The following is an 18,635-nucleotide window of genomic DNA, read 5'->3' as shown; positions in this document are numbered from 1 at the left end:
TGCTCCATACGGGTCGAAAACCTGGCAAACGCTCGCCGAGGCTGTCAACAGACTTTCCGTGTTTGACCATCGACGTCTTCGGAGCATTGCCCAAGAGTAATGCTAAAGTACGTCAGAAAGATAACACGCCCAATAGAGATGAACTGATTGCACTGGCTTGGTCACGTGCTACACATGCTAGTCGAGCGGCTACCTCAGAGAGTACTCAGCTGCGCTGGTCGTTGTGGGTGACTGTTCAACCCTGGAGGGGACGCCGAGAATAGATGTATCAATAGCTGTTGCTTCCGATGCACAGCTAGCTCTCCCGATCTTCCCAACGAAAAGATCAATGTCACTCGTGGATTCCCGAGTACTACCTACTATCTTCAATGTGTAGCTATCCATTCGCAAACTCCCCAGATCATCGGAGAAAGAGACTGACAATCGTGATCACCACACAACTTGCAGGCGGTTTTAAAGCTGAAGATGGTGATGAACTGTGCGATTAAAGTGGCGCTACGTCCTGTCTAAGCGTGAGCTATCCACGTTGGTGTTCAACCGACTGTGGTCGAACGGTTGCGAGTTCTAATCCCGATGGATGCGAACTGATGATGACTGTCCGCAAACACGGGACCGAGACTGACTTCACTTGAAGAAACAGGCGATACCGATGTAATCTTTTACCGGCATCGGGAAGCGGAGCGAGGACAAGTATAGTTGCACAGACGAAGGACGCTGTAGCAACTGTGTCTGAGGTAATGTGGTCCACACCTGTCCGGAAGGTTGTGGGGTTGGAGGCTAATACATGAAACCCTATCCGCATGGAAGTGACGCGCGCTACTCGGCACCTTTCATTTGACCCTTACGCAAGTAGCAAAGGATCCACCCATATGAGCATCGTTCGAAGAAATGCTACCAGTCAATAGGGGGGAAACCTGCTAGAACGTAGACTGAATCAACCCAATATCGGAAAACAAAGCATTACATATCGAAGGCAAAGCGACCCTGTTCTTAGCACAGTGGTTGGTTCACGTCCAAGTCTCCGTTTCACCAGGTCACGTGCTCACGTTCGACACCCGAAATCAGACAAACTCATGTTAACAAAGTTCGGTTTCATGCTTTAAACGGCCTGCAAACTTATGAACAATCGTCTTCATCACCATGCAGAACAATAAACCAGGAACACATTCTCACGCCGACTGACATACAACTCTGAGGGAATGAAGTCATAGTAAACAGAGGAAAAAACATGGAGAGGAATGGACTTAGTGCGATGAAGTCCAGGGGAAAAACAAGATTAAGGTGCCTACAACTATGAACAATCCTAAGCTCGACATAACATAGTAATTAAGGCGCAAACGTAGTGACCGGAACGTCCGTGGTTCGAATCCAACCCCGGCATCTCGACTACTCCAGTCTAGGTTTGGGCAATCTGGCAGTATCTCAGCTGTCGTGCTTCCTCCAGGTAAGGTAGCAGCTAGGCAGTGAAATGGCTACAGGCGAATTATTATATATATATATATACGGTACTGAAATAAGCATCAAACTGAGATGTCATCAACAGGTTTCCACCTTTCTTTCCCGAACGCACGTCAGCCGAACTGCAGCTAGACATCGCAGCCAGGAAACGACAGCAGGCTCATCACTGCCAGTCTGAGACCCCTAAGACTGAAATAAGCATCAAACTGAGATGTCATCAACAGGTTTCCACCGTCCTTTCCCGAACGCACGTCAGCCGAACTGCAGCTAGACATCGCAGCCAGGAAACGACAGCAGGCTCACAACTGCCAGTCTGGTGAAGACCCCTAAGAATCAGCTTTACTGTGACCACTTTCATTTCATGCTGCCCTGTCGTGATCTGTCTCCCACGAACATTTCGGCAACAGTGGCGTGCAAAAGAAAAACTACGGTTTCATCGTGGCAGGTGGTTGGGCGTAGGCAATACCTGCTACAACCACTTCGAAACGGATTCGTTAACCCCTTACGCTCTACTTCGCAGCAGCCAACTTTGAATAATAGATAATAAAAACCCGTTCAGCTGTAACACCCTTCCGGTACTTCGCTGCCATACCACCCAAAGGAAGCACAAGGGCTGGGATACTGCCAGGTTGCCCAAGCCTAGAGAAGAAAAGTCGAGAGCTAGAGGCCGGATTCGAACCAGGGACCTTGCGGTAAGTGAATTCGCGCTCTAATCACTGAATAAAGGAATGAGTGTAGGTTTCCCAATTGTGGATGGGTCATCAAACTAAATTGAATAGACCTCGGTGTGATGGCAACAAAGTAGAATTCACGCTGCTTAATAGCCGTTTGATTCTGGCTGTCACGACAGCCAGAGTGGCGTAAACAGAGAGGTGGCCAACCCTTGACTTGGCGGAGGAGTATGAAGGAGATCCCGAAACGCTTGGCTGCTGTCGGTGCTACTCGCCTTCCAGGATTGGGACCGCGTGATCCTCACTGTGCCTGGTTGGAAACACTACAAGATATGGCTGCCAACCAATACTGTTGTCAGTTTCCATCCAGATTGCCTGAATGAGTGTCTGGAAGTGTAAACACCTCGGAATGATTGTGGTAAGCTAGAACTAAGTCCCTCTCCCATCCACCTTTAATCTTTTCTTTACCGTAAGGCTTCCAAATAAATCATGGTTGTACGGCAGTGAAGCATCGGTGTTGAACAGTGATGTCATGCTGTCGATGATGATGATGACAGCGTTTTGACGAAGGATCTCCACAGTATCCTCCGGCACTCAGTAACTTACGACCAAGATGGTGTAATTCAGGGATTTCCACAGGTCAAGTGAGTCGCAGGCACAGTCATCACAAGCCTCACCTGTTCGGTGTCACTGGGTTATTCTATGAAGTGTACTGACTTATCATACGAGCCCAGTGGATCTGCATACCAATCCCGAGGTTTGGGTTAGATGAACGATCGATTTTTGGACGGGAACGATCGAAATTTCTTGTGCTCACTGGGAAGCAACTTCAGGCGGGGCGAACAAGTATATCAGGGCAGAGGAATGCACTTACTCAAGCAAAGGGTTTATTTCCATCGAAAGACTGATTCTATGTCCAAGCATATATAGTGCAGCAAGCAGATCAGTCCACTGAACGAGTTCACCAAGTGGGCCACCTAAAGTGAACATGACAGGCAGAAAGATTCATCAAATGTGTGACAAAAAGAAGACCAAAAGGATGAGTCCAGAGGACAGTCCAAGACAACTCATCCCCAACTGTCCATACCACACACACACACACAGAAAACCAGTTTCAACCAGTCAAGATGGACAGGACGATTTAGGAATATATGGAAGTCAGTGAATTTTACCCAACTGACTTGTGGAGTTGGTAGTTGAGCATCAAAAAAACGAAGACAACTGAGGGGATATGTTTGAAAAGCAGAAACAACGTGCAAATCTAAATGGGTTAGGTGGTAGGATACATAAAATTCGTTTCCCAGTTAATGTGGACACGAGACACATTCCACAGAACTCACCGGATTCTGGGTAGTCGCGGCATCCCAGATATTAGATTTTGAAATTCGGGGTAAACTCTAGATAAGTGGCAATTTAGGGGCTATTAATTGCACGTTTTGTCTCTAATTGTAAGTGAAACACAGCGAGGAACCTGCGTAACACATGAGTACTACATTTCGCCCAAGCAGAAGAACGTCAGGTTGGAAAAATCACATAAAAAGGCAATTCATTAGGTCAACAACAGCAACTTTGTGAGTAGTTACCTTTAGAAGCATATATACTGCGATATCTTGACTGTTGTATCAACTGAACTATGAGGCAATGGCCTTTGTGCAACCCATTCAGTTGTAGAATATCATAAACGAGAGACAGGATTGAATCTCTCGTGAAAACTCAATTGATTTGCAAATGTGTGTATTTCCTGAAAACAGTTGTATTTGGGTTCAATGAGAACATAAGGTTGACGAAAACTCGGGGGCAGCGCCTACTTGATGAGCCCAAGGAAGGGCGAAACCGGTTGTGGACTGTCAAAGAGTTTTCAGCAACCTTGTGAGTAGTTTTCTTTATGAAAAGATATACTGCGATATCTCGACTGCCGTACCAAATGAACCATGAGGCAGTGGCCTTTGTGCAACACATTTAGAGCACCATAAACGAAAGATGCAGTTGAGTTTCTGGTGAAGACCAAATTGATTTGCAAATGAGTGCGTTTGTCGAAAACTATATAACATCTATTGCGCAGTTCCGAATTCCACACTCAAAGGTTTTGTTCCCGAATTACGCAGTTACCCGTTCCTGTTAGCTCAGTTTCACCGATACATCTCTCAGGAAGAATGACACTGTCGACGCATAAATCAACCACAGAGGACGGGACTGGGTTGACTGAATCGCGATTCTGCGTGAACCAGTCGTGTCCACATAAAGCGTCTGCGTCGACCGATTGAAGTGATTCTCACCTGGTCTCGGCGATACTCCATATAAGAATTGAACAAAAATTTACAACTTTCGAGCAATCCTCTCAAAGACGGTCCGAAACTGATCAAAACCAATCCACATGAGGATTATTGGTGGTTGATCAGACGGCTGTTGATCTGTTCGCCGAGCTTGGCTATTGACTTGCAAACGTTTCATCACCATAGCAGAAGATATCATCATTGCGAAGTTAGGTGGCTACCATGCCTACGTGCGCTTCTATAGAATTTTGAGGCTATCTGTCATCTGTCATTTCGAGGACTTCTATTTTTAGTAGTTTCCTCCGACGTTCTAATTGGTTTCTTTCTCCATTTGTATTGCGTTGTGGCTTAATTTTTTAGGGATGACCAACCGACTTGAAGAGACGCAAACCACAACGCAACAAAAATCACGAACGGACCAATAAACGCACGAAAAACGCTGTCAACCAAACCAATAAACGCACGAAAAACGCTGTCAACGAACCAGCTAATCACGTTAGGAGATAACAGATAACCTCAAAATTCTAAGGAAACGCACTCAGGCAAACAGAAGATACCCACCCAACTGCGTACTGATGATGTCTTCCCATATGGTGACGAAACGTTTGTAAGTCAATTGCTAAGCTCGGCGAACAGATCAACAGCCATCTGATCAACAACCAATAAACTCACCCGAGCTACCAATATTTCGACACATTATGAGCCACCTGGGGATTCGTCATAGTAGAGGAGGTTATATGAAGTCTGGACTGCAAATCTCTGCTGACCTTCCGAAAATATTTCGTCTTCGTATTTGACAACTGTCAGGGCGCGCCCAGACAGAAGAAAAAGTACATGTGCAGAGAGTGACGCACCCCCAAGGTCACCATCGGTACGACGCGTCCGGAAAGTAGGTGAGTCGGCGGTGGCTCCCACCAAACACGGCTTAGCAACACATGATCAGCGTAGTGGGCCTGAGACTGTTCACGACCGGAAAACCACTGTACGGAACGAACAACTGAACGACCATATTTGGCCAATTAGTCATGCCATATATTTACGCAGACGCTCTGTATATTTTGTCCTGGCAATACAGGCGTGTCCCCAGTTCTCTGTCTTCTCCCTGTCGCGTAGTCTGGCAGGCTCAGTGCAGACGTAACCCAATAGCTCGGCCACCGCACAATACAACAACAACCGGTTCCATAACTCCGTGCTACACATTATGGAAATATAACCCGTTATGAACTAGAGGGTCAGTGGGGTTCATCTGGAGCTGATGACAGGAACAGGCGATTCCATGACCGGAGCATTTGTCCTCTTTTCTGTCTATCGATCTGACAACTTCCTGGATAGCACGTCATAACTACACCTTCAGGGTGTGACTCTTTCGGTTATTCCCAAGATGCCCACAAGGGCACTCAATCTCTGTACAAAGAGCACTTGCTTCGAGGTAGTTCAGTCGCTAAAAGTACTGGGCACTGCCAGCTACAATGAGGTGGCCTTGTGCTCCGCATGCCGAAACATTGTCTAGCAAGACGGGAACTGTTTTCTGTGCCTCGTTCAGAATGTTGTAAGCCGCGAGGTGGCCAGCGCGTCACATGATAGAAGTGTGCGAAGGAGACAACGAAGAGTTTAGGTGTTATGGATGCGATCCGCCTTCCGAGAGAGAGACCCCGTGATCTCTCATGCGCTGGGAACATTGCAATGAATGGCGGTCAATCGATGTTAGTGGCTATTTGTTTCAGATTATCTGATTAATATCCTGGAAGTTTATGTACCAAGTCCCCTTCGCCACCCACCCTTTCTGTACGCACTCTATTCTGTCAACGCTGATGTTGCTGTCCTTGATGACGGTAAGAGATAAAATACGTTGACCAAAGATATTCAAGACAACTCATTTTCATCAACCACAGCAAACCTAACGGAAGGATGATATTGCAGAACCACGTATCTCAGTCGGTGGAGATTGGATTTTGAAACAGTCGATCGGGAAAGGAACCGAACAGCCGAAATCCTATTGACAGAGCGGTAACAGTTAGTTTGCTTTTATACCAATAGTCCACCTAATTCCAATGCGATCTTTCATCTGGCCAGTGTGTGGGATTCCTGTTTCCTTGATTTTGAACAGATTCGTGTCGCGCATTGGCTTCAGTGACCGAAACGCGGATTTCCAAGGAAATGCAAACCGGTTTGCAAGTTTGAGTAAGCCTCAGTTGTGAGCACCATAAGCAATGAACCAGAAGGCGCTCACGCGCACAAACCTGAATGAATACATGTTTCAACTTTTGGGTAGCAGTGAATGGAAAACTACGCCCTCAACTTTTCTACATTCGTCCCTCGACAATATTCGGTTATGGCGGTGACAGCTCTCGGGATCACGCAGCCATACACCGGTACATAGCGAGGGGAGGGTAAATTCTCTGGATCACAACTGCGGTACTTGTTTATGCATGTCATACTGGAGGGAACCGAGCTCTCCATTTCAAATCTCGGTTGGCCAACGTATAACACCGGCACATTTGACAAGCATATTTGACATCTTTGTGTTCAACCCAATCCGGGAGAGCAGCAACCGCCGCTGCAAAAGGTCACACTCGCCAAAATGAGTGACTAGAAAGTGGATGCGATTCAGCGTAATTCTGTGATGTTGACGTGTTCTTGGGGGCACTGATGAAAATGCAAAAAAAAACCAAAACGCGCAAACCGGTTGCAAAGGACGTAATGTCTTTGCTTGCAAAAAAAAAACATAAAAATCAAGAGGACCAAAATGGACTAAAAATTCTCTGGATCACAACTGCGGTACTTGTTTATGCATGTCATACTGGAGGGAACCGAGCTCTCCATTTCAACTCTTGGTTGGCCAACGTATAACACCGGCACATTTGACAAGCATATTTGACATCTTTGTGTTCAACCCAATCCGGGAGAGCAGCAACCGCCGCTGCAAAAGGTCACACTCGCCAAAATGAGTGACTAGAAAGTGGATGCGATTCAGCGTAATTCTGTGATGTTGACGTGTTCTTGGGGGCACTGATGAGAATGCTAAAAAAAACCAAAACGCGCAAACCGGTTGCAAAGGACGTAATGTCTTTGCTTGCAAAAAAAAAACATAAAAATCAAGAGGACCAACAATGGACTAAGTTTTACCAATGCATTTTAATCTGGAGGTCCTTCCGGGAATGTTGAACGAAACTGAGACAAGTGACTCCGCAAGGAGACAGAAAACAACTGGGGACTTCCACCGAAGAATGTGTCCAGTACCGGAAGTTGCGTTGGTTAGGCTATGTACTGCTCATGTCGAACCATCGTTTTCCGAAAAGAGTACTGTTTTTCGTGCCCAATTCAGAAAGCCCAACCTTTAACGTGGCCTCATCTTCCAGGATAGGTTCCAGGTGATTCTCCCCGTGCGTGGTTGGACACTGCAAGATATGGCTGCTAATCGGTATCAGTAGCGTTCCCCTTGTCAGTTTATATCCAGGATGTCCTGGTGAGTGTCTTGAAGAGTGGGCACCTCCGCATTATTGTAGAATTTTTTAAAAAAAACGAGGCCTTCAAGTAAAGTAAAGTTGTACCCCAGCGAAGCACTAGTACTAAATATTGATGATGACGATGTTTTCCGTGTATAAAAAGTGAAGTTTTAAGAGCCTCTTGATGCTGAAGACGTGCAATTCAGCAGGCTGTCGAATGACTGAAACTAATCAGCGAACACAATTCTTCAAAGGACGAACTGAGTAGCGATCATCATGGCGAACAGTACGGACAAAGGGCCTACACAGTGGCATGTTGGGGCTCAGGAATGCAGCTGTTCCCCAGGTGGCCGTTTCAAGGTTGGAAGCTATGCAGAATGAAGCACTTTGGTCTAGTATCCACCTGCTTCCCTCGTTTATAATATTACTCAAGGGTTGATGAAAACTCTGTGAAACCCATTCTAACGGCTTCACACTTCGTGGGGTTCATCAGGTGGGCGTGGCCTCCTAGTTTCCATCACCCTTATTCACATATAGGCGTAAGTTAAGTTGTGTTGAAGGGAGAGTGTTCACTGCAGTCTACGTACAATGTGGTGTTTACTTAGGAGATGAGCCCCCTGCAAATCGAAACCGGTAGTGGGCTGCCCATAGTTTCCATCGCCCTTGTGAGTGACCCCTCTCCAGAAGGTCGCTTTTGAGAAGTACTATAACCATGAGACGGTGGTCAGTTCAGTAGTATGTGGTGTCAGAGCGAATTACATAAGTAATTAAGCCAATCCCTGATAATACCGATAAAAAGGGCGTTGAAACCCTTTTAAGCAAGCAGGGCGATTTGTTCTTCAGAGGCTAGTTTTATCAAAACGAGTGGACAACTAAGTGAGGAGTGAGACCAGTTAACACTGAGGTTCTACAAGTGCTGTACTCTGCAACACACCTTTGGCGCCTAGCTACCATACCACCTGAACAAAGCACAGGAAGCTGAGATACCAGCGGGCTGCCCAGGTGGTCTATACCAATGTAGAGGTTGGGTACGAACCTCCGATCGTTCGGTCAGTAAGTTTGCGCCCTTGTCAGGGTTAATACAAATTTGCTTGCTCAACCTTAGCAGTCCCGGTCCTAGAGTGCACGCTACAGACGAGCGCTGTATGGCATGAGGATGGGGGGGGGGGTAACAAGTCTTTTCAGATACGACGGCCGAAACATGTTCTGTGGACAGTGTGGCGGTGATGCTATACTGATGTAGGGGCATGCGAGTAGTATGTTTCCCCGTAAATCCGCTTTGCGTCTCTTGAAAAGTGAGACCTATTATGGAAATCGTGGAGTCGCGTTTGCTTGGATTTCAGCAACAGCAATGAACATTCCAGGAAAGTTCAAGGGAAGATGCATATTCAGTTTTTGTAATTAAGATGCATATGAGAGTTTTGCTTCCCTGTCCAATAGTCTGTAACTGTTCAGTTGGCATTTTCTAATACACAACTCCGCAGCAAAGGCCTTTTCCCTTCACCAACAGCCAATTAGCTTCCACTATCAGGCGTGCGATGCACGAACCAGGTTCAGACTAACTTGGGAAGTAGGCAAGAGGGTGGAATGGAGATAACGCCTAGCTGATGGAAAAATCTAATGCACATTACATAAAGTGTGATCAGTGAAAAGTGAGACCTGTTATGGAAATCGTGGAGTCGCGTTTGCTTGGATTTCACCAACAGTCAATGAACATCCAGGAAAGTTCAAGGGAAGATGCATATTCAGTTTTTGTAATTAAGATGCATATGAGAGTTTTGCTTCCCTGTCCAATAGTCTGTAACTGTTCAGTTGGCATTTTCTAATACACAACTCCGCAGCAAAGGCCTTTTCCCTTCACCAACAGCCAATTAGCTTCCACTATCAGGCGTGCGATGCACGAACCAGGTTCAGACTAACTTGGGAAGTAGGCAAGAGGGTGGAATGGAGATAACGCCTAGCTGATGGAAAAATCTAATGCACATTACATAAAGTGTGATCAGGGGTCAGTGAAAAAAACCAGGGAAGTTCGGAATTCACATTGCGCCAAGAGTAACTGGTATGAATATGCCAATTCGGCAGAAGCGATACTGTTCCTAATCTAGCATAATACTGAACGTCATTCATCAGCGGTGTCCACAAGACGGAGCATTAGAGTATGTGTGATAAATCCCAACACATGATGTTTCCCAAATCCGAAAACAGACAAACTTATCAAACACAAAAAAGGGAGAATTAGACCACCGAAATCCCGAAAACACGGCGAAAACGACTCACTGTGGCTATGAAGTAGAAAATGGGATTTAGGTAGGTAGGAACAGCAGCGCACCTGACAGACAAAATCGAGGGTGCTAGTGGAGTATAAGTACTGATAATAAATAATCGTTCAGCTGTACCCCACTTCCGGTTCCTAACTGCCAGGCCACCCGAAAAAAGCACGAGCGCTGGGATACTGTCAGGCTGCCCAAACCTAGACGGGGGAAGTCAAAGGGCTGAGGTCGGGTTTGCACCACAGACCTTCCGGTCGGTAAATTCGCGCTCTAACCACTGAGCCAAAATGCTGACCGAGGAGGAAGGCTGTGCATCCTGTACAGCATGAATAAATCAAGAAAATGAGCGATGAAAACTCACACACACACACACACACACACAGGCGACCCCATGTAGTATGAAAGCAATTTTGAATAGACCGGGGGTACCTCGCGCATCCTCTGTAGAGCGGGGGTCAAACAATGACTTGACAGTGAAGTATGAAAGTGGTTGCCGGGAAACTCAGCCGCGCTGGTCGTCGCCGCCTCCTTGGATAGGGACCCGATCTCCCCGATGAAAAGTCCACTGGCAACCCTGTATTTACGCATCAATTACATCAGCTATCACCTCCAATGCGTAGCTATCTCTACCTCCCCACCCCCCAAACTATTGGTGAACTACACTGTGGCAGCTATAACCACTGTTGACGATGATCTCCAACAAAAGAATGGTCTTGTAAGACAGTTTTTGCCGCGAATAGTCCCCAGGTCCTTTGGCGACCAGTTGATTGCAATCCACAATATCGAAGAAGGCTGTGGGTACACTGATATAGAATTATCAGGATCCTTACGTAGACCCATGAACAGTTGGGACAAAAAATTGACTAGCTTCCAGAAATAGAACAACCCATTGGAATGAAACGAGGCATATGAACCAATTTCGTCACCTATACACCTACGGCTCTGAGCCGAGCATTTCGTGAAATCTCTACAGGAAAGATGGCCCAAGTGGTTAGAGCGCGAATTTACTGATTGGAAGGTCCGTGGTTCGAACCTCACTATTCCTTTTCCTATCTAGGCTAGGGCAAACTGGCAGTATCCTAACCCTCAAGCTTACTTCGGGTGGCATGACAGGCACCGAAAGGGTGCTACAGCTGAAGGGGTTTCCTTTTATTTTCACAGACCCACTCTGAATTATTTTTCTCAACTGACAAACTTGGAATTTTGAAATCAGGCATTTGGGTCCTTGTGATCAGTGGACGTGTATTTACCGGTGGAGTTACAGTGGCATTCTTCTATAATCTCTTTACGCACATATCGACAACATATAACGTTTTTTCATAGACAGGCCGATTTTGCACTTTAAAGCAAAGTCCAACTTTCGGGTGTATTTTCCAAATTCGGGTCAACCTTCGAACAAAAAACGAGAAAAGTATGTCGAACTAAATAGAGCTTGAGAGTAACGTAGACAGCCAAGAAGCCGTAGTAGAGAGGTTGCCTTCACAGGGAGGTGGTTAAGTAGATGGCCTGTTTTGGTGACTTCTCAATTGTACGTGTAAGTGATAACCAGTTCACACACTAGAGATCTTCGTCCCAATTTGGAAGAATCTACTTTGAGGACCCGATTAACAGAGTTTTATGAGGATTTGACACTCACTTCGGAGTCACCGAAAGAGAAACATCACGCCTCGGAAACAGACGAGTATGCAGTGTACTCCCGTCGCCAGTTTTGGGTTGGATAAGCAGGAGCAGATGAGTGCCACTAAAAGTGCGTGTGTTTCGGGCCTGAAGAGCAACCGTTATCCAGTAATGGTGTATAATGTAACCGCATTCCGATTGTAGCCCTGACTGTGCCCAGAATCCGATGAATTGATAACTGAGTCCCGCTATACAGTGGTAACCTAACCAGACCTCTACCAAGCTGTTACGACTGGCTACCTGTTAGTGGACGGTGCCTCACGCTGTCACACAATTTTCCACAATCTACACAGGGTGTCCGATTGTGACCGTCTGAAGAGCAACTCACACAAGCATATTGGGTCGTCTTTTGTCTCTCCCAACTACTCATCATCATCATCTTCATCATCATCATCATCATCATCATCGGCAGCATGACATCAGTGTTCAACGCCGATGCTTCACTGCTGTACGTTGTATGTGGGCTGCGATACTGTCGGGGCGCCCACACCTAGACAGAAGGACGATTAGGGTCCTCAATCAAAGCCTTTTGCTCAAACGCCTAACCGCAAGGCAGCAGTGGTTGGCAAGAAATGCAAATGCATTACCATTTCCACGGAACAAGTCGCCACATGTTCCAACCCCCAACATGGAGGGCCAGGAGACTGTGTTCGTCAGACCTCTACCCATGGACCAACCTGGTATGAGACCCTGTGAGTATCGACGACCCTGTGGACGATCCCCGGTATAGCTCAATGGATCGCTTTCGTACGCGAACCGTCACACCACGGAAAGGTCCAGTCTCTTCGGGCTAACTAATAGTAGCGAGTGTATCGCCGGAATCAACTTACAGTTGAACGTGTGACTGCCATCTGCAGAATCCAACACGTCAAACGCGGTTGATATGGACTACGGAGTGCCTTTTTCACGGATTCTGACGGATATCGCCACAAACAGCTGCGACAGACAGGAAAAACCGCCGTAGAACGAAGCGGATATCCGAAGCTTGGTCTTGTCATGAGTGACTTACGCGTGGATAATTGGCCGCATTCGGGGAGGGGAGGGGACTGGGTAGTTATCTCTCCGAAATTGTGGAGAACTTTGAAAGTTGCCCAAAATAATCATTATTCGGGGGCTTGTTCCCCCTGGTCGAGTGATAATTTCCGCCGAAATAATTAAGCTTCTCCAAGTCCCTAGTTCGTTTGAGGGTTTAAGAACTCCGCATAGACAGACGGGCGAACATACGAAGAGCTTACCTCGTCCAATTGAACTTTCGAAATGCTTGCTAGCCGACAAAGAGATGAAACCCAAATGCAGATGTACCTGAGGTTGGGTAGAAAACGAAGCATCATTATGAGTTAGTAAACAGTTGAAGTTAAAAAATGAGGAAAAGTTCAAAAACGGACAAGCGGTGCAAGAAAATTAGGCTGTGTCATCTGCATAATACGTCATGCAAGAAAAAATTAGCCGGCTTCGTTAATTCCGTCAGGATCACCTGTTAAAACCCGCGGGTTTCCATGGAATGAGGGGCGGGTGCCTGTAAATACGTAAGACGATAACTCATGACATGAAGGTTTAAGCGAAATAACGGTGGGATGGAAACAACAATGCTCGTCATTTGGTTCAATACCGTTTGGTGACCGACACAGTTGAGCTCGAGATGGCTCAGTGGTTAGGGTTCGAACTTACCGGCCGCAAGGTCTGCGGTCCCAAGCCAAACTCAGCATCTCGAATTTCCTTGTCTAGGCTTAGGCACCATGGCGTTATCGCAGGCCTGGTAATTGCTTCTGGTGGCATGCCAGCTGGGCACCGAAGAGGAGTTACAGCTGAACGATGAGTATTATTAGTAGGTGGATACTACTGATGACACACGCGAGTAGTATGTAGTTTCTGGTAACCCTGCTTTGATCGAATGGAGGATGGGATTTAGTACGTAATTTTGTGGAATTGCTTTGTACCATTCGTTTACATTTGAGTGATGGTCAATGAATATCCAGGACAGTTCAGGAAGACGAGCTCAAGAGGAAGACGGATATTCAGTTTTAAGAAAAAACAATGTGCATATGAGAGTTTTGCTTCCTGTTCAATTAGTGTTCTCTAATAAACAACTCCACAGCGAAGGCCTTCTTCCTTTCAGTAGTAGTGGTATTAGTGATATTATTGTTGTAGACAGTGCGGTACAGTACATTGAGTAGAAACTCTCTACCAAGATGCAGTGACTTCATCTGCAAAGGGTTATTCAAGGCGATCGTTTGCAAGACCGATGCGGACGAATTCGGCGAATGGCGAAGGATTCGGGGTTACCAGTGTGAGGACACATAGTTGTCCAGCTGTAGCACCCTTTCGGTGCCTAGCTACCATGCCACAAGAGGGAGGTACGAGGGATGGGATACTGTCAGGTCGCCCAAACATAGACAGGGAAAGCCGAGTGGCAGAGGTCGGGTTCGAACCACGGACCTTTCGGTCAGTAAATTCGCGCTCTAACCACTTGGTCCATCTCGCCTCTCAGACATACGCAGTGGATGACACTGCTATGACTTCGTAACCGAGTCGTCTGTCACTGCTACTAACCATTCGCGCGTATGGTCACGGAATCCTGAGGATCCCCAACGCAGCCGATGTCCCTGCCAGGCTACTGTTCGATTCCCCTTAGAACACTTCCATTCATTACGTGACCGAATGATACGGGTTTTGTGGGGATGGACAGCGATGCAGTATGTGAAGTACGCAACGTAAACGGCGTAGATCAGTGGGTGTACGCACCGCGTCCGTCGAGCACCAACCGCTCCAACCAACGAATATCAGCAATAAAAACCTCGTCTTCCCATGAGAACGGGGGCAATATAAGGAAGAGACCGATGTAAAAAGGTCCAAAGATTCGGCCTGTCCAATACCCATGTGGTGGGGATAAGCCAGCAACGCCATTACCAAGGGAGTTAAAAGTCGCCAAGTATCCATAGGCGAGATGGCCCCAGCAGTTGGAACACGAATTTACTGACCGGAAGGTCCGTGGTTCAAAACCGACCTCTGTCTCTCGACTTCCCCTGTCTAGACTTGGAGAACCTGGCAGTATCCTAACCCTCGTGTAACCTTCGGGTGGCATGGCAGTTGGGCACCGAAAGGTTGCTACAGCTGAACGAAGTATCCTGATCTTCTCCACAGAAGAGACTCCGTATTCCTCAACAGACCACGAGGATTCAGTTGCCCGACTTATCTAGACATCTGATATGTGACACAAACAAAGTTTGTAATAGAAGATCCAAGACAGACCAACACATTAACAGGGGTTGTTCCTTTTGGATTTTTTAAAGCGCTCGCCGAAAAGTCAAGACTTGAATTGGTAGTAAATCTTTTCGATCAGACGTCCTTCCTACTGAAAACGGAAGGGTCCCTTCAGCCTAAATGTTGAGCTCTTCAGGAAACCACTAGAATGTAAAACCTATTTTGCGAGATTGCAGAACCGTTCAGCTGTAGTGCCGTTTCGGTACCTAACTGCCATGCCACCTAAAGGGAGCACGAGAGGCTGGAATACTGCCAGGTTGCCCAAGCCTAGACAGGGGAAGTCAGGAAGGTCGGGTTCGAACCATGACACTTCCAGTCGGCAAATTCGTCCTCTAATCACTGAACCATCTCACCAAATACCTTTTGTGTAACAATCGGTGTCGTTGCAGACCAGTTTTAATGCACACTATTCTGTCCGTTCCGTTTTCACCGCAGACGCATAGGCGACTGATGTGATCGAAACACATCACTGAAGGAACTTCAATGTCATTTGTTTACGAACCTGCAGAAAATACGGAAACATCACAGCTGGTGTTTGTAATCACTGTCAAAGGAATGCTACGCGGTTGCACACAAAATACAACCGAACTCAACAAAAAAGCCGCGCTGACAATAGCACAGATGTTCTGAGACGAGGTTGCGCACGAACGGTGCGTTCGAACCGCATCATATTTTCTCAAAAAGTTAAGAACAACCTAGGTAACGAAATCATGTGATACCTACAAAAATGTCCAAAATTTGGACTTTTCAAGATATCGTTGCAGTCGCGTCAAAAGACCCAACAAACATAACGACTTACAGTGAGTTGCGGACGGTTCCACAATGGTGGACATCCTGAAGTCTGATTTTCCAACTGAAGTGGAACGGAAGCGAACCAGTCGGGCACAGCACCACCCGGACTGCTAGTGTTGGTCGGACATTGACTCCATTGCGTTAGCGTTTGCATGGCATCGGTCATTTCGGGCCACAGACGCGTCAAACGATCGTAGATAAATTTGTAGGAAAATCGGTGCTGCTTGTCCACGGGGATCAGGTGAAGCAAACCAAGGAGGTCGTTTCGAACCTGTGATAAATTGGGGAACCGTGAATGAAGTCGACGCCGCACAGTGAAACCGAGTTTGTGATCATCCTCAAAGGTTGTTTACTCAATAGGGTCCCACAGAACCACAACACTTTAAGCAAAGGACCCATTGTTTACCGACTCCATTCACTACCTCAACCAAACAGTATGAAAAAAACGGAGAGGTGTGGCTCAACCACCGCGTTTACATAGGCGCCCTTCTACAACGATTCAAATTATTCTTTCCGTACAATTCTCCATGCCTGATTCATGGCAACTGGGTTAAAATCGGGGCTTAACCCATCATTGTTGTGACTTGCTGAACAGTAGTGCAACTCTGTATCGGTCCCCGAGTCAAAGGAGCTCGATCCGGATTGGCTGGCATTCTGACCAATCAGGGCATGCCTTCGTTTGGGCCGTGTCCTGCACATGACATATCCGTCCAAATGATGTGGTGTTCAGTTATTAGGGACGGCTGGCCTCCGCACAACCATCCAGACGGACAACCAGTAACCAAGCCAGGATACATACTAGAGAAAAATCTGACAAGTTTATTAAGCGTGGAATGTCTTCGTTTCGAACCTTACGTATATTACAGACGAATGAGGGGCGATGACGGGAGTATCTTCAACAATTGTGGTACAGCTCTACGCTCAAGCTGAAAGTGACTGAATAACGATGGGCTAGTCGGAAGTAACATTAAAAAAACAGGATACAGAAAACCCGCCGAAAACCGTGATCCGCCTTCGAAAAGACCTGTTAAGAGTTTTCATTCTCGCCGGATGTTAAAATGTTAAAAAGAGTCATATAGGGTTGATAAGAGTGAGCGGATATCTAAGTTCTACTATTCGCTGGCACGCTACAGTCAAAAGCTTGAAAAATGTTCACTTCAGTGTCCAGATTTGTTAGTTACACGGCGCTGTGCTTCAATAAGGGAGACAAAAGAACCTCCAGAGTAATCGCAGTTTGACAGTACAGCATTGATGCCTTGTAGTTCGCGTGATTGTAAACACCCTATTGGATGAAAATGAGGATTAGTCTGTCTTCTGATTGGTTCTGCAATATGTGATGCGACGAGATGGTCCAAGTGGTTAGAGCGCGAATTCACTGGCCGGAAGGTCCGTGGTTTGAATCCGACCTCCGCCTTTCGACTTCCTCTGTCCAAGCTTGAACGACCTGACAGTATCCCAGCCCTCGTGCAACCTTCGGGTGGCATGGGAGCTAGGCACCGAAAGGGTGCTACAGATGAATGGTGTGACGGGGTCAAATCCGGCAGGTGAACCTAGATGCTTAGACGCACGAGCCGCGAGCGCCGGATGTGGGGCGGCTGGTTTTGGGGTAGTTTCATCTGGTTGCCACTGACCACTTGTGCTGTCAACTTGTAAATCGATTCTGCTATTCATCTGGTTGCCGCTGACCACTTGTGCTGTCAACTTGTAAATCGATTCTGCTATCCCAAGGTTTATATCATTTGGTCACCATACAAACATTAATCCCCCGGATGTCCTTGTGAGGACGATTCTTCGATCTGACTAGTTAAATTGTTTTCATAGTACTTTTCAAGAAATTCAGCATGCCGGATCGGTTCTACGAGGTCAAACATAAATTTGTTTGCTTTGCCACAAATGAATTTTAAGAGATGCCGTTTCGGCCCCGTTTCGAATGGTCAGTAGTACATGTCTGACCAAGTCAAACAGGCGCACGAAACTACCGCTAACCTAGGAAAACAGTTCGGCACCCATACCGGACACTGTGCCAGTGTTCTATCGACAACACACATCAAAATAGCCTAGTTTTGACTGGGTGTTCGAATGATTGCTTCTCGGAACGTACGCGTGGTCGAACAGACATACGTGATCTCTAAAAGTTGCGAGGGGGCAGTCCCTCGGCTTTCTTATGGAAATTCAAACTTTATCCAATCGCATCTTGATACTTCATCGCGCATACACAACAGTTGGACCGATGTTTCTTGCACAATCATGGGCTTTCGGGCAGGATTGAACAGTTCTGTGGAGAAGCAACCATCGAAGTCACCTGGGTATCATGGTGATGTGAACTGTATTCAACTGCAAATTTATTATATTTAGTCTGACGTATCTCATAAAAGTACAATTTGGTTTGCTCCTAGCGGGGGGAGGGAATGAGGTCAAGTTAGCCGGTGAATATTTCGAACATCGAAAATTCTGTTCTTCTCTTTCCATCTGAGTATTGCTCTACGAAAACCAATTGCTTCCTGGAAGATTTCGCTAGCATGAGAAATTCGCAGCAGGAGGAGAGTGACTCGTGAAAATTGTCACCTTCAAGGTGTTACTTGAATGGAAGGATCTCATGCATCACCATCATCATCATCTTCATCATCCTTGTCAGCTGTAATAACCGCGTACTCGTTGTACGGTGGTTGAAGCTGCCACAGTTTCGTTCACCGATGATTTGGGGGTGGGGTAGGTAGCTACGCATTGGAGGCGGGAGCTGACAAATTGGTGCATAAATCCAGCATTGTCAGTGGGCTGTCAAGTGCG

The 18,635-nt window shown here is 46.7% G+C and overlaps 2 protein-coding genes across 2 annotated transcripts in view; one reads left to right on the top strand and one right to left on the bottom strand.

The window, feature by feature from the left end:
- The window catches only part of T265_04473 (hypothetical protein), a gene marked incomplete at both ends in the record, with an annotated part of 23,036 nt that extends 8,173 nt beyond the window's left edge, over positions 1 to 14,863 (top strand). Inside the window, 11 exons of the mRNA XM_009169222.1 lie at positions 1,332 to 1,444; positions 1,576 to 1,774; positions 2,018 to 2,150; positions 2,309 to 2,483; positions 3,881 to 3,998; positions 4,932 to 5,009; positions 10,270 to 10,371; positions 12,294 to 12,487; positions 13,424 to 13,551; positions 14,008 to 14,292; positions 14,735 to 14,863. Of these exons, the coding sequence (XP_009167486.1) occupies positions 1,332 to 1,444; positions 1,576 to 1,774; positions 2,018 to 2,150; positions 2,309 to 2,483; positions 3,881 to 3,998; positions 4,932 to 5,009; positions 10,270 to 10,371; positions 12,294 to 12,487; positions 13,424 to 13,551; positions 14,008 to 14,292; positions 14,735 to 14,863 (1,654 nt within the window). The remainder of the gene's footprint in view (positions 1 to 1,331; positions 1,445 to 1,575; positions 1,775 to 2,017; positions 2,151 to 2,308; positions 2,484 to 3,880; positions 3,999 to 4,931; positions 5,010 to 10,269; positions 10,372 to 12,293; positions 12,488 to 13,423; positions 13,552 to 14,007; positions 14,293 to 14,734) is intronic.
- T265_04472 (hypothetical protein) overlaps positions 1 to 18,635 on the bottom strand; it is a gene marked incomplete at both ends in the record, with an annotated part of 58,639 nt that overhangs the window by 15,322 nt on the left and 24,682 nt on the right. The window contains 4 exons of the mRNA XM_009169221.1: positions 3,004 to 3,106; positions 13,031 to 13,097; positions 15,856 to 16,119; positions 17,225 to 17,355. Of these exons, the coding sequence (XP_009167485.1) occupies positions 3,004 to 3,106; positions 13,031 to 13,097; positions 15,856 to 16,119; positions 17,225 to 17,355 (565 nt within the window). The remainder of the gene's footprint in view (positions 1 to 3,003; positions 3,107 to 13,030; positions 13,098 to 15,855; positions 16,120 to 17,224; positions 17,356 to 18,635) is intronic.

Source organism: Opisthorchis viverrini (assembly GCF_000715545.1).
Source record: "Opisthorchis viverrini unplaced genomic scaffold opera_v5_76, whole genome shotgun sequence".
In the NCBI taxonomy this organism is placed as follows: Eukaryota; Metazoa; Platyhelminthes; class Trematoda; order Opisthorchiida; family Opisthorchiidae; genus Opisthorchis; species Opisthorchis viverrini.
Note: the sequence above shows the minus strand (reverse complement) of the source record. Positions and strands in the feature narration are given on the sequence as shown.